The sequence below is a fragment of the Gorilla gorilla genome, chromosome 17 (genome assembly GCF_029281585.2).
Source record: "Gorilla gorilla gorilla isolate KB3781 chromosome 17, NHGRI_mGorGor1-v2.1_pri, whole genome shotgun sequence".
Taxonomy (NCBI): Eukaryota; Metazoa; Chordata; class Mammalia; order Primates; family Hominidae; genus Gorilla; species Gorilla gorilla.
This window is the reverse complement of record NC_073241.2, coordinates 49,993,234-50,014,213: the sequence shown is the minus strand read 5'-3', so window position 1 is coordinate 50,014,213 and position 20,980 is coordinate 49,993,234. Positions and strand designations below refer to the sequence as shown.

The 20,980-nt window shown below is 44.4% G+C and overlaps 1 protein-coding gene across 2 annotated transcripts in view; it reads right to left on the bottom strand.

The window, feature by feature from the left end:
* Window positions 1-260: 260 nt before the first annotated feature.
* COLEC12 (collectin subfamily member 12) overlaps window positions 261-20,980 on the bottom strand; it is a 181,581-nt gene continuing 160,861 nt past the window's right edge. For both annotated transcript variants that reach the window (XM_055368612.2, XM_019013961.4), the window contains 5 exons: window positions 15,702-16,190; window positions 13,968-14,104; window positions 12,628-12,737; window positions 2,512-2,657; window positions 261-901 (listed from right to left, as the gene is read on the bottom strand). In XM_055368612.2, the coding sequence (XP_055224587.1) occupies window positions 882-901; window positions 2,512-2,657; window positions 12,628-12,737; window positions 13,968-14,104; window positions 15,702-16,190 (902 nt within the window). In that variant the 3' untranslated portion in view covers window positions 261-881. The remainder of the gene's footprint in view (window positions 902-2,511; window positions 2,658-12,627; window positions 12,738-13,967; window positions 14,105-15,701; window positions 16,191-20,980) is intronic.

Here is a 20,980-nt window from a genome sequence, read left to right as displayed (position 1 = left end):
TCTGCGTCTGGTCAGGCACACGTCAAGAATGTTGGCTGGTGATGGGCTCAAGGCAGGCACAGCCCGCTTCACTGCGCATGTGTGCAGGCTTGATTGACACTGGCAAAATCTGCAAGGATATTTCTAGACATTCCAAGTGATTGGTTCCTCTGAGGAAATGAAACATTTATATATATATATATATATATATATATATATATACACACGTATATTTAATTATTTTTTTAAAGCCACAGTTGAAAAAATTCTTTGCCACTGGGTAGAATTAAATCTGACAGGAAACCCTAGGAGTTTTTATTAGTACCATTATTGTTTTCTTTGGCTCCATGTATTATGTCGGTAAAATGACAAAAAAAAAAGGAAAAAAATTGTAAAAGACAAATATTTTGTACAAAAATACAAAGTTTTAAAAGCTCTTTAAGTATATTTCATATTATTACTAAGAGTTGGCCTATATATCTGTATGTCTGCATATTTTTCCTACACTTGGGATTTTAGAAATGTATGGCACTGTTTACACAGTATATGCTTAAGTTCTTCCTATAACTCAACGACCAATGATAACCTTTTTCTGACTGGAGTGTTCCATACTTTGGAAGACATAATTTGTATAATCGCACGGTTACTGACAGAGGAGAATCTATGTGATTCAGTCCATGTGCACAATGAAAATCAGCATATCACCCTGGGGAACATTTTAGTTCCCAAGTCTTTGGGTAATGACAGATGGTAAAAAACACTAGCTGTCAATTTTTTTTCAGTAATTGGCTTTCAGTGCTTTTTTTTTTTTTTCAATCTGATGAGAAGGTGATGCAATTAGAAAGGAGTGTCCTTTGCCTTTGAGAGCTGAAAATTTGCTCATGTGATCCCATCACAGTCCATTATAATGCAGATGACAGTACTAAAAGAGAGAAATAAGAATGGGCATTAGTTTTTCTTAAATAATAAAGTTAATGTGCAATTCAAAAAAAGGGAACGTGTATTTTTATAGGACAGTGTCTAAAATACATCATTCAACAATGCTTATATTTTCAAAGAAATGTCTAGAAGATCTTATTCAGATGAAAAGATAAGTTTCATTTTGAAAAGCCAAGTTTCATTTTGAAAAGCCTATTCTGGGAAAGCTTGGTCCCTACTCAAATCCCAAATGGCCAAACAAAGCATACAAAAGACAAATCTGAGTTACTTGTCACCATCAATTATAATCTCTTGTTTAGATATCTGTGTTTTTCCCCCTCAACTGACCCAGCTGTGAGTTCCTATGTGTCTTAAGGTCCCTAGCACTTGGACCAATGCCTGACACATCAAAGGTGCTCAATAACTGTCTGCTGAATGGCAATATGGATAATTTATACCCCAGTTACTTCCAAAAATAGTTTGACCAAAATATATTTGAGGTTTTTGTTTACTGCCAACTTTTTAAATGAACAGCTTTATTGAAATATAATTGACAAATTGTATAATTCACCCATTTAAAGCATATAATTCAGTGGTCTTTGGTATAGTCACAAAGTTATGCAATTTAGAACCAATCTAATCTAATTTTAGAACATTTCCATCACCCCAGAAAGAAACCCCATACCCATTAGCATTAATTCCCCATTTCCTCTGTCCCCTATCACAAACTTTTCATCTCATTCTGGTGAAGAAAACTAAGATGCCACATTCCAAAGAGGGTTGTGTGTTAAATGAAGCTTTAGATACATAGCCTTTGAAGTCAAGAAAATCTCCAAAAGCTGCTTTGGCTTATGAGCTGATAAGCAGCACAGACCATCTCCCTCTATTATGTATCACAGGATCTGGCCTATAGTAGATGCTCAATAGATACACGTGGAATTGAATGCTTGGCCACCTGGATTAGCTGTGTATGGATGTCTACGGAAAAGAACTAACATTGGTGCTATATCTCTTTTCTTTTTTGAGATGGAGTTTCGCTGTTGTTTCCCAGGCTGGAGTGCAATGGTGCGATCTCGGCTCACCACAACCTCTGCCTCCTGGGTTCAAGCTATTCTCCTGCCTCAGCCTCCTGAGTAGCTGGGATTACAGGCATGTGCCACCATGCCTGGCTAATTTTGTATTTTTAGTAGAGATGGGGTTTCTCCGTGTTGGCCAGACTGGTCTCAAACTCCCAACATCAGGTGATCCGCCCGCCTCCACCTCCCAAAGTGGTGGGATTACAGGCATGAGCCACCGTGCCTGGCTGGTGCTATATTTTAAAGAAAAAATTAACTCACAATATGAGATACTTATCTGGGTCAGTTAGTTTAGCATTCGTTGAGTACTTCCTACATGTGAGGCACATTTATTAACTTATTTAAATCTTCACAACCTCGTGAAGAAGATGCTATTACTATTCCCCTGAGGTTAATCACCTGCCCAGTTAATAAATGGCATAACCAGGACTGAAACCTAATTGCAGCGCCTGCATTCAGGGCCCTTGTACTCACCAACCCTCACCCTTTCATAGGACATAAGCTGGCAGCTCCCTCTTAAATCCCATCTACTGCTCACCTGTCTCCCTGTCTTTTTCGCAAATGAAGTTATTGACGTCTTCACATTGGAAATCGTTCCACTGCCCAGCATAAATCAACCCAGCACAGTCTTCTCCTGGCCCGTGGCCATGACCCCAGTTATCCGGCTGTCCAGCTTTCCAATTTCTTTTAGCAAAACAGAAATTGAATGTTATTTGCACAGTAATGCAGAGCTTTTCTTTACTCAAGAGCAGCAGGGAATATAAAAAAACAGAATTGAGGCATGTCATTTATCCTGGAATGAAAATGCAGTTTAAAAATTGTACATGCTCTTATTCAGAGAAAGGAGGAGCTGTTTTGCAGAGTAACGCATAATGCGGCATCTCCCTGCGGGCTTGTGATCTTTGCTACCATGAACCAAACTCACTAGGCTGGTTCATCACAATGCAGAGGGAGCGAATCTTGCTTTGGGACAGTTAGATGAATGACTGTCTAATGTGTACTGGAATGCTGACTTCTGGGCATGAGTGTATATATGTGTGTGAATATCTATTCATTATGAGGACATGATACACACACACACACACACACACACACACACACACACACGATCTTGTGAGAACCCAGAGGGACCTTGTACATTTCAATATCTTGCCTCTAACAAGTCCAAGAGCCAGGAAGAGAAAGTGAAAGACTTTTGATATACATTTACAAGAACCTACAATTACAAATAACTGGTTATGATTGTCTGGGTGAGTTGTAGAAGGTTGATTGCTTTAGAAAGAAATAGTTAACTTAATCTTACTGAAAATGACTCCCACATTTCACTCCCTTTTTTGGGAGAGAGATTCTTAAAAACAAGTTTTCTTTAGGATGAGTTCACATGGGGCTTGTTAACTTGGATGCTGCTGCTCAGAACAGCACCTTGCCAGGGATAACAGTTCTTGACTACGTTTCCATGAATAAATCAGGTGTGCTTCCAGACTCACCCCTTGAAGGTTCAATCTTGTCTAAGAAGCGGATTCACGCACAGAAGCTTGTGGCTGCTGCCTGAGAGGACAAGCCTGCCTCATGTGGAGGGTCTGGAAGAACATCTGCAGCGGAGGGTGCTTCCTATAAACAATGACTCATTACCGCACTGGCCACAGGGTGTCCTCGGGTCACCCGAGGAGACAGCCTGTATGGCCCTGCATCTTTGGACAATAACACCCGCAAAACCAGAGGCAGCGGGAAAGGACAGTTGAAGTTTATAGTCAAAGGGTGGGGACAGGGTAGAACTGACTCCCCCACACCAAATGTGTATTTTGGGATTTAAAAAAAATGAGTATGAAGGCCAGGCGTAGTGGCTCATGCCTGTAATCCCAGCATTTTGGGAGGCTGAGGCAGATGGATCACCTGAGGTCACGAGTTCGAGACCAGCCTGGCCAACATGGCGAAACCCTGTCTCTACTAAAAATACAAAAATTAGCTGGGCGTGGTGGCAGGCACCTGTAGTCCCAGCTACTTGGGAGGCTGAAGCAGGAGAATTGCTTGAATCCAGGAGGTGGAGGTTTGCAGTGAGCCAAGATCATGCCACTGCACTCCAGCCTGGGTGACAGAGCGAGGCTCCATCTCAAAAATACATATATATATATATATATATATATACACACACACACACACACACATATATATATATATACACACACATATATATATATACACACATATATATATACACATATATATATACACATATATATATATTAATTGAGTGGCCTCAATTAAATAAACCTAGTGATGAAAGAGAATTCAGAGGAAACCATCGATTGGTGAGAGTAAAAATGGGATGCTACTTAGAAGGGAGAGTTAGAAAATAGTCTCACTCACTCACTCACACCAGGCATCCATAGCACTCCTGCTATGAGCTAGGTATCATCTGGGTGATGGCAACATAGCAGTGCAGAGAAGAGACAAAGTCCCAACTCTTACAGTTTACATAACAGATGAGTCACAATGAGTTCAAAATCTCAGCCTGTGACAATCTCAGCCTGACGCCAGATAGAGATGAAGTTGGAAGAAGAGTAGTTTACTTTCACATTTGGTTTTTTGTGTAACTCTTTCCACCTTGTAAGATTCTTCTGGAGATGTCAACAATGCCTGGGCAGTTTAATCTTGTGGACGTACATTTCGTTCATTTCTGCCAGAAATATGAGGGGGTTTGATTCCATTTTTGTTTATAAAATTTGAGATCTATGATTCCTGAATGTATAATGATAGGATATTTGATATTCTTGACTTCTCAGTTAATTCGGAAATTGTATAAATATGACTTCCTTGGGGTTAGAAGTCCTGCTTAATACTTTCCCCTTGCGTTTCCTTTTAAGTCATTTTAAGTTAAATAAATAAAAAGGATGTATCAACCAGGCAGAGAAATAACTGAGTGATAAGAAAGAAGATAATCTTTATCACCTTTCTCCATTTGTTTTTCCAGGTCACTGGAATTCTTCACATACAGTGCTCAAGGCTTTCCTTAGGACTAAAAGCAGAATGCAGTTCTGTGGCCATAAGCGGAGGTGACTGCAGTAGGCCAGAATGGGTGGAAAGTGGGTAGCCTGAAGCCAGACTGAAGGGACAATTTATTCTGTGGGCTGACCACCCAGAGTCTCAAAGCATCTCTTTGGCAAAGCTAAAATCACATGGAGTGATTTGTGGCAAAACCCCTCAGTCTGCATGTTTATAATAATATAGAATATAACGTGTCAAATAAGCAAAATGTATATATTTTGGAGAAGAATGTCAGCTTAAATAGTGCCTTAACCTCATTCACAGGTAGATTCTGGCAAGATGAATGGCTGAAGTCTGGGGCTCAAAGCCCTGAATTCTACATTATCATACACATGTCACAGAAGTGAGCGGTAGCAGCACATACATATACTTGGACATCACACTCTGAATACACCAGGAATCTTGGAAATGCTTGGACTGATTGCTCCAGTAAGCTGGAAACACACACACACACACACATCAAATATATACATCTAAATATAAGATATTTAGAATAGGATTTAGAGGCTGGGCACGGTGGCTCACACCTGTAATCCCAGCACTTTGGGAGGCCGAGGTGGGTGGATCACCTGAGGTCAGGAGTTCAAGACCAGTCTGGCCAACATGGCGAAACCCCATCTCTACTAAAAATACAAAAATTAGCCGGGTCTGGTGGCAGGTGCCTGGAGTCCCAGCTACTCAGGAGTCTGAGGCACGAGAATCGCTTGAAGCCAGGAGGTGAAGGTTGTAGTGACCCAAGATCATGCCACTGTACTCCATCCTGGGTGACAAAGCGAGTCTCCATCTCAAAAGAAAAAAATAGGATTTAGAATATAGGACCATAGAATGAAAGAGCCTGGAACAGAACCTTTAACATCTTCTAATTCAGCCTAGCGCAGTGGCTCACACTGTAATCCCAGCACTTCAGGAAGCTAAGGCAGGAGGATCACTCGAGGCCGGGAGTTCAAGACCTGCCTGGGCAACACAGTGAGACCACCATCTCTATAAAAAATTTAATTAGCCAGGTATGGTAGCTGATGCCAGAAGTCCCAGCTACTCAGGAGACTAAAGTAGGAGGATCACTTCAGCCTCGGAGGTTGAGGCTGCAGTGAGCTGTGATTGTGCCACTGCGCTCCAGCCTGGACAACAAAATGAGACCATCTTAAAAAATAAAAAATAAAACACAAAAAACTGAAAACACAATGTATGATATTATACGGAGCAGTCTGCATAGACAGAAAGGCACCATATTTTATCTTTGTGATGCCAAGATGAAAGCTGTGACTCGTAATGTGACAGCATACTCCCACCAAATGAGGTCCTGTGGACAGAGGAACAGAAGAGCTTCTAGTGCGTTTGGGGAGATTCTCAGGAAGACTGTTGCATCTCTGGTGATCTAAGGTGGGCAACTGCAAGCAGGGTAGGCAAGAGAGGCCTTAAAAACCTCCCTTAGCATTCTGCTCTGAGCAGGTGGGCAAGTACCCAGGTCCCGTATGTGTCCGGTTCCCGCAGGTCTAGCAGGCAGCCTCCATTAACAATGACAGTCTCTCAATCACATGCTTACACCTATACTCATCACACCAAGAGTAAAAGGATCAGCCTTTTTTTTTTTTTTTTTTTTTTTTTGAGACAGAGTCTTGTTCTGTCTTGGAAAAAAGAAAAAAGAAAAAAGAAAAAAAGCCAAGGCTGGAATGCAGAGGTGCCATCACAGCTCACTGCAGCCTCAACCTCCCAAGCTCAAGTGATCCTCTCACCTCAGCTTCCTGAATACCTGGGACCACAGATGCACACCAGCACACCCAGCTAATTTTTAAGTTTTTTGTAGAGATGGGGTCTTGCTATGTTGCTCAGGCTGGTCTTGAACTCCTGGGCTCAAGCAATCCTCCCGCCTTGGCCTCCCAAAGGAAAAGATCAACTTTGACATGTTCCTGGTTTTATAGATCCTTTCTACTGTTGGTCTTTCTATTTCACTGCTTTCCAGTCTTTATTATTTCCTTCCTTTGACTTACTTAGGGATTAATTTGTTGTTCTTTTTCTACCCTGGTAAAGTGGAAGCTTAGATAATAGATTTTCAACCTTTAAACAATGTTTCTAATATATATAATTTAAAACTATAAGTGTCCCTTTCTAAATACTATTTCAGCTGCATCCCACAGATTTTGATATGTTTTCATCTTCTTTGAAACATTTTCAGATTTCCTTTGTGATTTTTTTCTTTGACCCATGGGTTATTTTGAAATGTGTGGTTTAAAATAATTGGGATTTCACAGATATTTTTCTATCTATGTCTAATTTAATTATTTTGGTCAGAAAACATACTCTATATAGTTCTAGTTCCTTTTTTTTTTTTTTTTTTTTTTTTGAGATGGAGTCTCTCTGTGTCACCCAGGCTGGAGTGCTGTGGTGCGATCTCAGCTCACTGCAACCTCCACCTCCCGGGTCCAAGCAATTCTCCTGCCTCAGCCTCCCGAGTAGCTGGGATTACAGGCACCTGCCACCACACCTGGCTAATGTTTTTCACTTTTAGTAGAGATGGGGTTTCACCATGTTGGCCTGGTTGGTCTCGAACTCTTGGCCTCAGGTGATCCACCTGCCTTGGCCTCCCAAAGTGCTGGGATTACAGGCGTGAGCCACCATGCCTGGCCTGATAGTTTTGGTTTTTTTAAATTTACTGAGACATATTTTATGGCCCAGAATATAGTTCATCTTGGTGAATGTACCACATGCACCTGAAAAGAATATGTATTTGCAGATGTTGGGTAAAACGTCCCACAAATATCAATTAAGTCAAGTTAGTTGATTGTGTCTACTATATCCCTATCAATTTTTCCATCAGTAATTGAAAGGGGAATGTTGAAATCTCCTTTGAAGGCCGGTTCTTTGCTGTATCCACAGTTAGGGTTGCTATGTTCTATTGACTGTGACATGGCCCTGGAAACCTGCCTTTTTAAAACATGATCCCAATGACGACTGCTCACTCATACTGCTGCCCCCACACTCCAGAAAAGATCCTGCAGGCCAGCACAGAGGCTGGCTCATGGCAGACACTTCAAGATAATTCATCAAATGTTATCATGAGACTGTGGGCCAATGGACTCTAATCTCCAGTCAGGGGCTGGGTGTTGACCAAGAATGAAGTTTTCACAGGACCTGGTGAAATGAGAAGAATAAGGACAATGTGTGTGTGTGTGAATGTAAGATGGCCAGCCATCTCTTCTTGGAAATAATTATAGGTTTATTATTTTTTTTAATTTGAGATTTGCTGATTGGTACTTTCTAAAAGCCTTGTCCTTAATTGGCAAATAAAATCCTGCTGATCTGTGTTGGCCCTGCCGGTCTTTCTTTTGAAATTGTATTGATGTATGGATCCAAAGCATCTGGGGACCCATCCCTGGAACTGTCCGGGCCATTGCAGATGGCATCTCACGCCACCCTTTCCCCTCAGCTGGTCTTGTCCTGCTGCAGTGCAGAAAGAGCCATAAGATTCAGCAAGTCAGGTTGAGTGTTTCATGGGAAATAAGCCTGAGCTCAATCTGTGTGTCCCCTAAGCCTTTGGCTTCTGTTCCATGTCACTATTGCCTTCTGTCTGTTCCAGCACTCTCTTTCTCAATCAGGTCTCAGCATGAAAAATGAGGTGAGGCCGAGACACAGAGGAGAGAGCCTTTTATCCCTTGTCTATTTGCTCTTTAACAGTAACCACAAAACCCGCAAACTGTTTTAAAAGGATTTCATGTGTGTTGGGAGAAAAGAATAAGGGGAAAGCAGTGGTACTTAATTCTTCTTAGCCTGGGCAAGGGAAGGGATGGTGCCAGGCCCATCGACTTCTATTTTTTGGAAGAGTTTAAGAAGGACTGGTGCTAACTCTTCTTTGAATGTTTGGTAGAATTTGACTGTGAAGCCATCTGGTCCTGGGCTTATCTTTTTGGGAGGTTTCTGATTGCTACTTCAATCTCCTTATTTGTTATTAGGCTGGCCAGGCTATTTCTTCCTTTTTTTCCCTCGTTTTTTTAAGAGATGGGGTCTTGCTGTATTGCTCAGGCTGGTCTTGAACTCCTGGCCTCAAATGATACTCCCATCTCAGCCTACGCTTTCTATTTCTTCTGGATCCAGTCTTGGTAGGCTGTAGGTTTCTAGGAATTTATCCATTCTTCTAGGTTATCCAATTTGTTGGTGAATAATTGTTCATAATAGTCTCCAGTGATGATCTGTTCCAGAAATCACTGCTGGTGGCAGGGGAAAGGGAGGTGGATGGGCCAATCCTTGGAGGCCACAGATGCAAAGACGAGGAGAGTAAAAGTGAGTCTGACTAGGAGGAGACATATTTGGGGCGGTTTATACTGGTAGGAGACCCTTGAGAGCCTGAAGCCCAGTCCCCATTCCCAGGCCATGCAGAGAACGTTTTTCTTGTCTTCTTCACACACCTGTTGTGGGACTTGAGTGAGACACTGTGTGGACATCCCAATCAGGATACTGTAAAATATATACATTCTATGTAGTATTTATCTGCAACTGCTAACTAATATGATAATAATTATGATGATAATGGCAATAATATACCAATACCAGCAGGTACTATTTCTTGAGCTCTTCCTATGTGCCAAGCCCTCGACTAAATGCTTTGCATACAGATATCACACTTTGTTTTCACAATACTGACGTAGGTATTTTGGAAAATTCATCTTATAAATGGGGACATGGAGGTTTTGCAGAGTTGAGCAACTCACACGAGGCCTTGCAGCTTTGACTGTCACTGGGTCAAGGCCCAGAACCCCGATCTTGCTGATGCTAGAGCATGCACTCCCTCCCTCGGCTGCACTGGCTTTCTTTCTAGTTTGTGCAATGTTTATTATTACATGTCAAATTAAATTAGCCTTTGGTTATTGAGACCTCATAACACGCCTGTCTAACTTATTCTTGCTTTTAAAATTTGATCCTGGGGATTTTTATGTTCCTATGTATTCCTTTGGGTGGAAAACGAGAAGCACAGCCTGTGTGGTGGCTGGGGTGCAGAAGCTGAGGATTTGGGAGGCTCCAAAATGGCTGTGGTTGGGGACTGGGTGCCCAGTAAGGTGTCTGGTGACGTCATTCTTCTCAGGTCCTGGGTAGCAAGCCGGTGCGCTCCATCCAGATCATATAATTCTTGCTGGACCCCAGGGAAGAGGAGAAAAATTTCACATTGGGAGAGCTGGCATAGACAGTAATGTTCCAGCTCAATCCATTCCATATGGGCCAATCCAGTTTTTTTCTTGGGGAAAGGCTTAAGATTGAATTTCTTAGTGAGTCTAACCCAGACCTTTGTGCATTTATGGCAGTGAAAAAAGTGGAGAAGATGATTTTTTGTTTCAGCTTCTCCCAACTCTCTTAAAAAAAAGACCCCGGCGCTCTTGGCTGTCAAAAAAGCAGAATTTTGTCTTTTTTAAAAAATAGTCTCTGTCTCCCATCCCATCCCCAGCTCCAACCTTCTACAGCTACTGTTTTAGATGGTGATTCCTGCAACTGTTTTGAGTCTCCTGAAGTGTGTCCCTGCTGTGTTGGGCACTTTCCTTGGCTCGTCAGGCAAATTCTCAAGTGCCAGATTATGCCAGGGGGTACCACTTCCTCTCCCCAGGACAGGCGCAGAGGAGCAGACGAGTCTCTGACAGGCCTGCAGCAGATATCCACTTGCCCTTAACGGCAGTCTGAGACTCACCTTCAGAGCAGACCTAAAATCTTCTAATGTTCCAAATCAATATTTGGCCACATGTTTATTTTTTATAAAGAGCTGGCCTGGCTAGGTGCGGTGGCTCATACCTCTGATCCCAGTGCTTTGGGAGGCCAAAGTGGGAGGATCACTTGAGGCTAGGAGTTTGAGACCAACCAGAGCAACATAGTGGACCACGTCTATCCAAAAACTTTAAAAATTAGCCAGGTGTGGTGATGTGCACCTGTGATTCCAGGGACTTGGGAGTCTGAGGTGGGAGGATCGCTTGAGCTGGGGAGATAAGAGGCTGCAGTGAGCCATGATCGTGCCACTGCCCTTCAGCCTGGGCAACAGAGTGAGACCTTGTCCCTTAAAAACAAACAAATAAAAACAAAAGAGAGATGGCCTTATTCTGGTTTCCTCCTTTATCTTCTGATCCTACTCACATGGAGAATTTGAAAGTACAAAAGAGCCTGTTTATCCAAATGCACATGCACACGCACATAGGGACATTTAAAAAACTCGATCTGGCTTCTCCATCACCTCTGACCCTCCTCCCTGCTGCTCAGCTGATACAGGGCTAGGCCTCCATGCCCATGAGACTCTCTTAGGCCTGAAACACCTTTGTTTTCTCCTCTCCTGGGACAGCCCCAGAGGCCACACCGTGGACTTTGCCTAGTGCTCAGAAGGTGCTTCCAATGCGGTGATGCTCCTTTGCCTGGTGGAGCCCTGCAGGGTCTGGCCTCTCCGTCCCCAGCAAACTAAAGGTTACTCAGAGGGTTTTTTTTTTTAATTTTATTTTTTTTTTTATAAATTCTGCTTCATTTGTTACAGTTCCTTGCAATTTTCACACCCGTCAGAGGCAAAGCCAGAGTATGGAGATGTGATAATCAAACTGATACAATACAGTCATTGTTAGATCTTTGGGTAGAATTAGGGAAGGAGCTAACACCCCCTAGGGTAGGATGAGGCCCTGGAGACTTCTAGGTTATCCGAGAAGGTACCTCAAAGTGATTCTATTCTTTGTTGCTCCTTTCATAGAACTTAGGTCACATGGAACTTATGGGGAATCTTCAAACCTCTAGGGGATGGTTATCCCGCAAATGCAACTTTGTTTATAGTGTATTTTAACTTACTATGTGTAGGAAAATCACACATTTGTAGTTTTTTTTTTTTTCTTTTTTGAGATAGAGTCTTGCTCTGTGGCCCAGGCTGGAGTGCAGTGGCACGATCTCGGCTTGCTACAACCTCCGCCTCCTGGGTTTAAGCAATTCTTCTGCCTCAGCCTCCCGAGTAGCTGGCATCACACGCATGCGCCACCATATCCGGCTAATTTTTGTATTTTTTTTTTAGTAGAGACGAGGTTTCACCATGTTGGCCAGGCTGGTCTCGAACTCCAGACTTCAAGTGATCCGCACACCTCAGCCTCCCAAAGTGCTGGGATTACAGGCGTGAGCCACTGTGCCCAGCCAGGAAAATTACACATTTGTAGTTTCTAATCACACTCTGCCTAGAAGCCCAACTAGGGGTCAGGGGCACCCACAGTGTGATCCTGAAGGGAGCTCCCCAGTCCTTGGAAACACGCCTGGAGCGAACGCTGAACATGCCTGAGGTTGCCTGGGCTTCATCATCTTTTCCCATAGCATTTAAAGAAAATGACTTGGCCAGAAGTATTATGCTGTGTGGTTTCATGAGTTTCATGATTTTTTTCTTAGAAATGAAAAAAAATTCACTCCATGAAAAGAAGAAAGGAAAGCCTTATTTGACAGCGTATCAACTGTCAACCACGATTTCCCCAGGGGAAATATGCAACTGGTACCAGGAGCCCCGGTTTGGGAGGAGCGTCTAGGACACGAGGTCATTAAGGAAGAAACTGTTGGGAGTCGGGCAAGAAGTGACAACAGAACAGTGAGAGCCTGACCACCAATCTGGAAGCTTCTGAGTACTTACTTGTAGTCTGGAGATGTCCCATCCAGCCACTTCCATTCATTTTCACGCTCTGAGTCTGTGAGGCCGATCCAGTGGCTCTCTCTCCCTACCATCTGTTTTTTTATCCATTGCTGAAAAACAAAGCAGGGATGGTGCGTGACTATTTTTCAGAACAGATGTCTCAGGCCTTTTTCTTTTATTTAACATTTAGAAAAAAGGACAATTTAAAAGAGGATGGTTGTCAGAATGTGTAGCCTGCTTTTGCTTTCTGCTCTTTTCTTGCTACTTGCTTTGCTTTGCGCTGTTTGGGGGGCTTTGACTTTTTTCCTCTTACAAGTTTACAACGGATGTTAAAGTGAGGCTCTTCCTCTAAATCACTCAGACAACCCAATGAATGTCCATTGGTCCCACTTCCTCCTACCACCCACCCATTTCTCCCATGTCCTAATCATAGGAATAGTCAGGATATTCTTGGGTACTTCCTCTGGGCTGGGCCCCACGTGCAGTGTGTTGCACGCAGTGTGTCTTCAAGCTTTTATAACAACCCACTGAACAAACATGAGAAGTAGCTGAGCTGGGCTGGGTCCTGGTCTGTGTATTCTAAAGCCCAGGTGCTTGGTCACTGTCTGCCGTGTGCTCATTCCAGTCAGTTGCTACAGGAAACATCTGTTTACAGGATTGTGTCTGCTGGAGATAACTTAGGGAGAAGGGAGGAGGCCACTGGAATTGGTGTGGTATCAAAGAAAGCGCTGCATTGTTGCTAGATGGGCTGCAGTTTTGGTCTCAGTCTGCATAAACCTTGCCGGGCCTCAGTTTTCCTATCTGTCAAATGAGGATAATAATAATACCTATGTTCTAGGGTTGTTGTGAGGTTTAAGGGAGAAAATGCCTCTCACAGTGCCTGGCATATAGAAGGGGTCTAACGAGTGGACACTAGCATTATCATGCGTGGGCTCTGCCTCCTCAGCCTTCTTCGCTCTTCCTGACTCCTCTGGAGCCATGCGTGGTCCCTTGCACCCCACTCCATCCCTACAGTGTTCATGCCTCTCTCTGTCCCCACAGGTGCCTGGTGGCAGCCCTCAAGCTTCTCTGCATTATAATTATTTCAACAGCCACCAGAAGGAGCCACACATCTCCAGGCTTGATAGGCAATATCTTCCAGGAAGAATCATGAAGATACAATTCCAATGCCATGAATGCTTCTAGCCACTGGATGAAACCCAAATCTCTGTAATGTTGCCTCCCATGTTTACGTGACTAGGAATTCGTGATATCTCTGAATCCCCAACAAGCCTGCAATTTCCAGATGTAAACTATCCTTAAATTATAGTTTTCCCCAACCAAGTATGTGGCAGGCATACCTGTTCCTCTCTAGTGTTTATGAAAACAAGATGTGAAGACTTGTCTTCACAGAAAAGCTTTGCATCCTCGAAAATTTCTTTCTCAACTGAAAAATAGTAGCATTTGTCTGTGAAGTTCTTCCAGTGAGGCGGGCAGCCTAGGAATGCAAAAGTGGAAAACATTGATTAAAAAAATCACAGAAAGCACTCTGCCTTTCTTCAGCTGTGTTTCAGAGGCCAAAACTGTGGTCCTGCTGGGAGCAGCCTGAGCGTCCCTGCACGAGGCCCACAGCTGATGTTCACGGACGTGCTCGCAGCAAGCATGAGCCCAGAGTGGACTGCAGAGCACAAGCCAAAACCACATAATCTGGAAAAGATCTTTGACTGGGTCTTTGTTCTTCTGTGTCTGGATCCGTCTTCACAATGACAGAAATAACAGAAGCAACAACAAGAAGCAGGGCAGGCACAGATGTTCAGCGTCAGTCTGGAATCATACGGAACCTAGGAACACTTGGATGTGAGAACCCAGCACCAAAACTGGGCTCACGGATCAACAAAAATAATCCGGGCCTCACCGACCAAAATCAAGTAGAATAGGGGTTGGGTCAAAGGAGAGAAAAATAGGCCTGGTTGCTAACCAAACATTCGAGTTTTGCCAAAGGTTTAATTATCAAAAGACTAGAAGGCACCGTAACATCTAACACCTTCTCAAAAAGAAATTAAATGTAGTCATCAGTAGCAGAGGGTTCCATCCGCATGTTGATGGAGCTAACCGAGGAAGCCCATCTATCTCCAGAATGAGGATGCAAAACGAGGGAAGAGTGGTCAGGGCGGCCAGCCCCAGGCTTCCCTGAAGGAAATGTTTTGCATTGTGTTTGTCTTCTGAGGGCTGGCTCCTATAAATAAACAAGTGCAAGAGCCGGGTGCGGTGGCTCCCACCTGGAATCCCAGCACTTTGCAAGACTGAGGCGGGAGGGTTGCTTGAGGCCAGGAGTTCAAGACCAGCCCGGGCAACATAGCAAGACCCTGTCTCTACAAAAAGGAAAATAAAAAATTAGCCAGGTGTGGTGGCACACCCCTGTGGTCCCAGCTACGCAGGAGTCTGAGTGGGAAGATCACCTAAGCCCAGGTGGTCAAAGCTGCAGTGAGCTATGTTTGCACTACTTCACTTCGTCATTCCAGCCTGGGTGACAGAGTGAGACCCTGTCCCATACATACATAATACATAAAACAAATGAGCACCAGAGAACCCAATGGCGTTTAGAGAGAAACACATGCCTGGTATGGAGTCCTGTTTTGGCAGCAGGGCTCCTGTGCCAGCCCCTATGATGCCTTTGCTGTTAAATAATATGCAGCGGGGGACAAGACGTGGTGGCTCACACCTGTAATCCCAGCACTTTGGGAGACTAAGGTAGGTGGATCACTTGAGGCCAGGAGTTTGAGACCAGCCTGGCCAACACGGTGAAACCCCCTCTCTACTAAAAATACAAAAATTAGCTGGCTGTAGGGGCACACGCTTATAGTCCCAGCTACCTGGGAAGCTAAGGCAGGAGAATCACTTGAACCCGGGATGTGGAGGTTGCAGTGAGCCGAGATCACGCCACTGCACTCCAGCCTGGGCAACAGAGTGAGACACTGTCTCAAAACAAAAACAAAAACAAAAATAACATGGGTGGGGCCACACACTGAGGGTTGGCTCAGTCTCAAGCACATGCATTGCCCTGTCCCCCTGGCTGGAGGGGGGCTTGGACTTACCATTGTCCTCCGGTGCCGGGGTTGGCTCATTCTGCAGGGCCAGGGGCACCACCGCTCCTGATGGGCCAGGAGGGCCGGGGGGGCCCTTGGGGCCTGGCATGCCTGGTACCCCAGGCAAGCCTGGCAGTCCCCGAGGTCCAGGCACCCCAGGCTCCCCCACGGTGCCCTGCAGTCCCTGGAAGCCAGGAGGGCCCTGAGGGCCGGGGAGTCCTTCTTTGCCTGGTGGGCCCGGGGGGCCTGGGTCCCCACTGGGGCCCTGAGGGCCGGGCTTCCCAGGGGAACCACGGGAGCCTTTGGGGCCCTGGGAGCCTTTAGATCCTTTGCCGCCACGCTCTCCGGGGGGACCAGCTGGTCCAATTGGGCCTCTCTCACCCGCAGGGCCAGGTGGTCCAGGCTCCCCCTTCTCTCCTTTCTGTCCCTTGTTGCCAGTTGGACCAGGGGGTCCCTGGGATCCTCTGTCACCTTTTGGACCCCTGGGGCCTGGTGGACCTAAAACATAAGAAAAAAAAAAGGTGTCAACATGAAATCCACTGTGAATGATAGTTATGAATAATTTTTCTTCTTATAAAATCTCCAAATTAAAAAAACCTAGCATACGAAGTATATACATCAGGGAAAGATCATTTGTTTATCATACTACTGTAGACTGTTATGGGCTAAATTATGTCCTCCTCCAAATTCTTATGCTGAAGTCCTAACCGCCAGCACCTCAGGATGGGACTTATTAAGAGACACGGCCTTTACAGAGGTCATCGAGTTAAAACGAGGTGACATGAGTGACCCTAATCCAATAGGACTGGTGTCCTTAAAGAAGAGAGGATTAGGTCACAGACACATAGAGGAAAGATCGCTTGAGGACACAGGGAGAAGATGGACTCCTGCAAACCAAGGAGGGAGGCCTCGGAGGAAACAACACTGCTGACACCTTGATCTTGGACTTGCGGCCTCCAGAACCGTAAGGAAAGAAATGTCTGTTTAAGCCTCCCAGTCTGTGTACTTTGTTATGGCAGCCCGAGCAAGCCAATATACTGTGTGTTCTTCAGTAAGCTCACCCTTCTTCTTCAAGCTTTTAGAATGTACTGTAACAGTGCACAACTTTTTAGTGCCCCACTGATGTCCTTCATGGTGACACTGACAGCCAGGGGCTTATTCTTCGCAGTGACTCACACGATTAAACTGGGTTCTCTTAGTCACCTGGGCCTATGTTGTCATCAGCAGGAAAGTTGTGTAGACCAGGATCAGGATTTCCTCTTACTTATTTCCTCTTTTCCTTAATTTGATAAATATTTATTAAAGACTTATTATATGACAAGCACCGTGTTAAGGTATTGTGGGATAAAGAACTGAAGGAGACCGAAAAATGCCGTCAAGTGTTGAGGGACATTGATGTATTAATTCTCTCCCCATAACCAAGCCTATAACTTCCCTATAAGCTTCCTCTCTGTTGTACCCCAGCTGGCATGCCTGTGCTGTCCACCAAAGCCGTGGGGGTGCTGCTGTCCTTAGGGCTGGGCCTCACTCACCCATGGGCCAGCTCAGAGGGACAGGAGGTCTCTGTGGGAAAGCCTGGTGGGACTTTGCTGCCCATTGTGGACAGGTGTCCAAACTCTCTGGGTGGGTTTGTAAGTCTAATAATACACATAAGGAAGGTAGGCTAGAGAAAAAAGTTATGTGGACCATCTAATTGGGAAGAAAAGCAAATACTGCTCATCCCCATCATCCCACAAAGAGGCCCATGTAACACAGGATTGCTTTTCTTTCTTTAATTTCTCAGGGGTAACAGGAAATTTCACACAAATAATCTCCTACCAGGAACTGTATAGTGAATGACAATTTTCAGGGTACGTTCACATACATTATGCCACCTGACCTTGCCTGTGCGGTAGAATTCTCATTGCATAAATGAGGACATGTAGGGCCAGAGATGCCAAACTATTTGTTCGAGGATACTTAGCTACTAGGAACAGATACCAAGGAGAGTAAGACATGGTCAGTCACAATCTAGTAGTGGGGCTGGGGCATGAACTCAGGTCTTCTGATGTTGAAATGAATGAATCTTAGAGTTTCTGAAATCTCACAATTCTGCATGAATAAGTAAAAGGCCACACTTAATCTCTCTCTCTCTTTTTTTAGAGACAGAGTCTCACTCTTTTTTTTTAGAGACAGTCTCACTCTGTCACCCAGGCTGGAGGAGAGTGGCATGATCATAGCTCACTGCAACTTTGCACTCTTGGGCTGAAGCAATCCTCCAACCTCAGCTTCCTCCCATGTAGCTGGGACTACAGGCTTGTGCCACATTGCCTGCTTTTTTTTTAATTTTTAATTTTTTTTTGTAGAGATAGGGGTCTCACTATGTTGCCAAGGCTGACCTCAAATTCCTGGCTTCAAGTGATCCTCCCCCATCGGACTCTCCAAGTGCTGTGATTACAGGTGTGAGCCACTGTGCCTGGCCTTACTTTTTCTACAGAAGCAGAAAGCCTCTAAAGTTAGAAGGATAGAAGTGCTGGAGCAATGGAGGATGGATGGCAGATCTACCCTAAGTTCCTTTATCCCTCCTGCTCCTTGGCCTCCGTCTCCCATTGGTCTGAGGACAGGACCTTCCTACCTCTGTAGGGGGATCTCCCTGTCTCCTTCCCAACCCAGGTCTTGATGGATGTCTTCTGTACCCTAATATCCATGGCTCCCAGTCAAGCCAATCCATCTGTGTTCTCTCTTAGCAGAAGCTTAGGCTCTGGACTTAGTTTGCTTATGTAAGGCTACCCATATCTTGCTCACAGATTTATTAGCAGGACCCTCTTCCAGTGGTAAAGAGAGTTTACACTAATGGCAAGGACTGGCCTAAATGCATTCTTTCTAGTGTTATCTGCTCCATAAATGGGAGACTTTAGAAGACTTAGGGATGAACTCACTTCTACCTAGACCCATGTCACTGACCTCTGCCCACAGCTCCTGTTGACTCCTCCTTGTCTTCAGCAACCCTGGGCTCTGGGTCCTTATTTGCACCCGCTAGTGAAGGGTCCATTTTCTCAGGTTCTGCCAGCACCTCTAACCTGCGTGTCTACAGCTGAACTTCTTGTCTCTGCTGTGCGTGTTCTCCTTCCATCATCCCTTCTCCCACCACATTGCCACAACCCTCTTTTCCTCGCCCTGACCCTGGTCATGACCCTAGTGTGGGCTCTCTTCTTCCTACCTCTCTCTTTTTTGGAAGGTGTTCACAGTAACTTCTTAATTGATCTTCCTACCTGTGATTCCTCTCCATTCATTCCACTCTGACTTTTGTCTTCCTTAAGCCCAGCTCTGATCTCCGCTTGCTCAAGAATATGCAGCCCCACCTGGCATGAAGGCTCCTCCCAACCTAGTCTCGCCTGTGTTTATTCCATCCTCCTCTGTATTTTCCACACATCTCTTCTCTGACAATTTCCTCTGCCCATGTCCTTCTGTAAAATTCCTGGCATCCTCCCAGGCCACTTCAGATGGAAGTTTTCTCTTCTTCTCTAATCTTTTAGTCCTTGTTTGTTCTACTCAAGACCCTTCTCCACGTCTAGCCCCTTGTAGGGTCTGGCCCACAGTCACTATTAAGCAAGTGTTTATCAAATACATGCGCATCATGGTTAAAAAGTCCAGCACTCTAAACGCTCACAATCTGTGCCCCAGGTGAGATCAGTAGGGACAGGTTTTTGGGGAAGGGTGACCTGCCTGGTGCCCCGCATCTTATAATCTCTGTATCAGGTGGGCTGTGACTGCCACTATGAAATAATCATAAGGAGATCCATCTTTCCTTGCTACTGACCCTCATGAATTAATCCAGTGGGTCTCCACATCCACAGTTGGACTTTTTTTTCTGCCTAACCTGGTCTGGCTCACTTAAATAGCCTATGCCATTTAGTAAAGATCGGGAAGGCAGACTTTTTGCTGCCAGATCTATCTCCTTTAAAAAAGTAACTTAGTGCCTCTGTGTAGTTGGGAAATAGCATCCCAGAGATGAATAGTGGTGAAGGTGTCACGTACATTCCGCCACAATGGACATAGCATTATGGATAGTTCTAGGGAAAAAATACTGACAATTTAGGCCAAAACAAAACAAAAAATTCTAGTGTATGTGGAGTAACTGCAAAATTAAAATAAACTTTTTTCTCAACTATTTCTGTTTTACTTATGTTCTGTGTTGAACTTTAGGAAATCCAAATAATGAAGATGGCATATTGGGAAATTCAAGTGTTTTAAGAAATAATCTTTAGCTTTATTGTCTTAATTTTTTTTTTTCTGATAATTTGTGTTTCTCCATCACTCACATCTGGGGTTGGTGCTATCCTTGCAAGTTATGGGAAATGAGTTTACCCGTGACCATGAAAGAGGGACTGATCACAGGCTTGTGTCTGCTCAGACAGACTGCTGGTGGGGGGAGCTGTATTTCTTCCAGAACACCTTCTTCTAGCTTGTGACAGAGTTCCAAAGATACAACTCTCCCTTCCTCTCCTGACATGAGTCCAAGGCCTCCCTCACCTGGGGTGACAGCTTTTCATTCATCCTATTTCTTTCTGGGGTAGGGTAGTTTATGGTGTTCAGCTATTTTCCTCTCGACTGGAAGTGGCTATTGAATCTCCCCACCCAGTCAATGTGTAAGTTGTGGCTTATGTGAAGAACGACATCAAACGTGGATCCCACAGACAGCACAAGATTTCAGCAGGTGCTAATCTCCAGATCTTGTGAAGGAAGGGAGTAAATATTGGGGGGAAATGCACGTTTTTGCCGTTGATAAAGATCTCCAGTTCTACTTGTGATTGACTTCCCAGCTGGATTAGTATAAAAACCAAATTTCCCCATCCGAAGTACTACATCTATCCTAAATAGGTTACCTGTCTTTCTCTTAATCAGATAAGGCTTAATATTCCTGGCTGTGGCTAAACTGGCAAGCCCACTGTGATTGGTGTCTTCCATTACAGCTGCCCCAGCCTTCCAAAAACTACAAAGGAGCTGGCACTCTCTGCCCTCAGATGCTGGGTTAGGTCAAAACATATTCTATGTGTCTTATAGATCAGGAGATTCACATAATCTACTTTGGCTCATTAAGACAGGCTAGAAATTTCCTGGATTTTTTTTCCTTTAAAAAAATCATTGAGAAGAAGAGCTAAAGCCATTTAAAAAGTCAATACTGGCTCCTCATAAAAAAGTAGATTACTAATGCCAGGGTTGGTTTTCCCCTAGGAGCCGGGATGCTGGCACTGCTGATTAGCATCTGGATGATCTCAGGCTTTGAGGTCGCACTTGAATCTTTTATT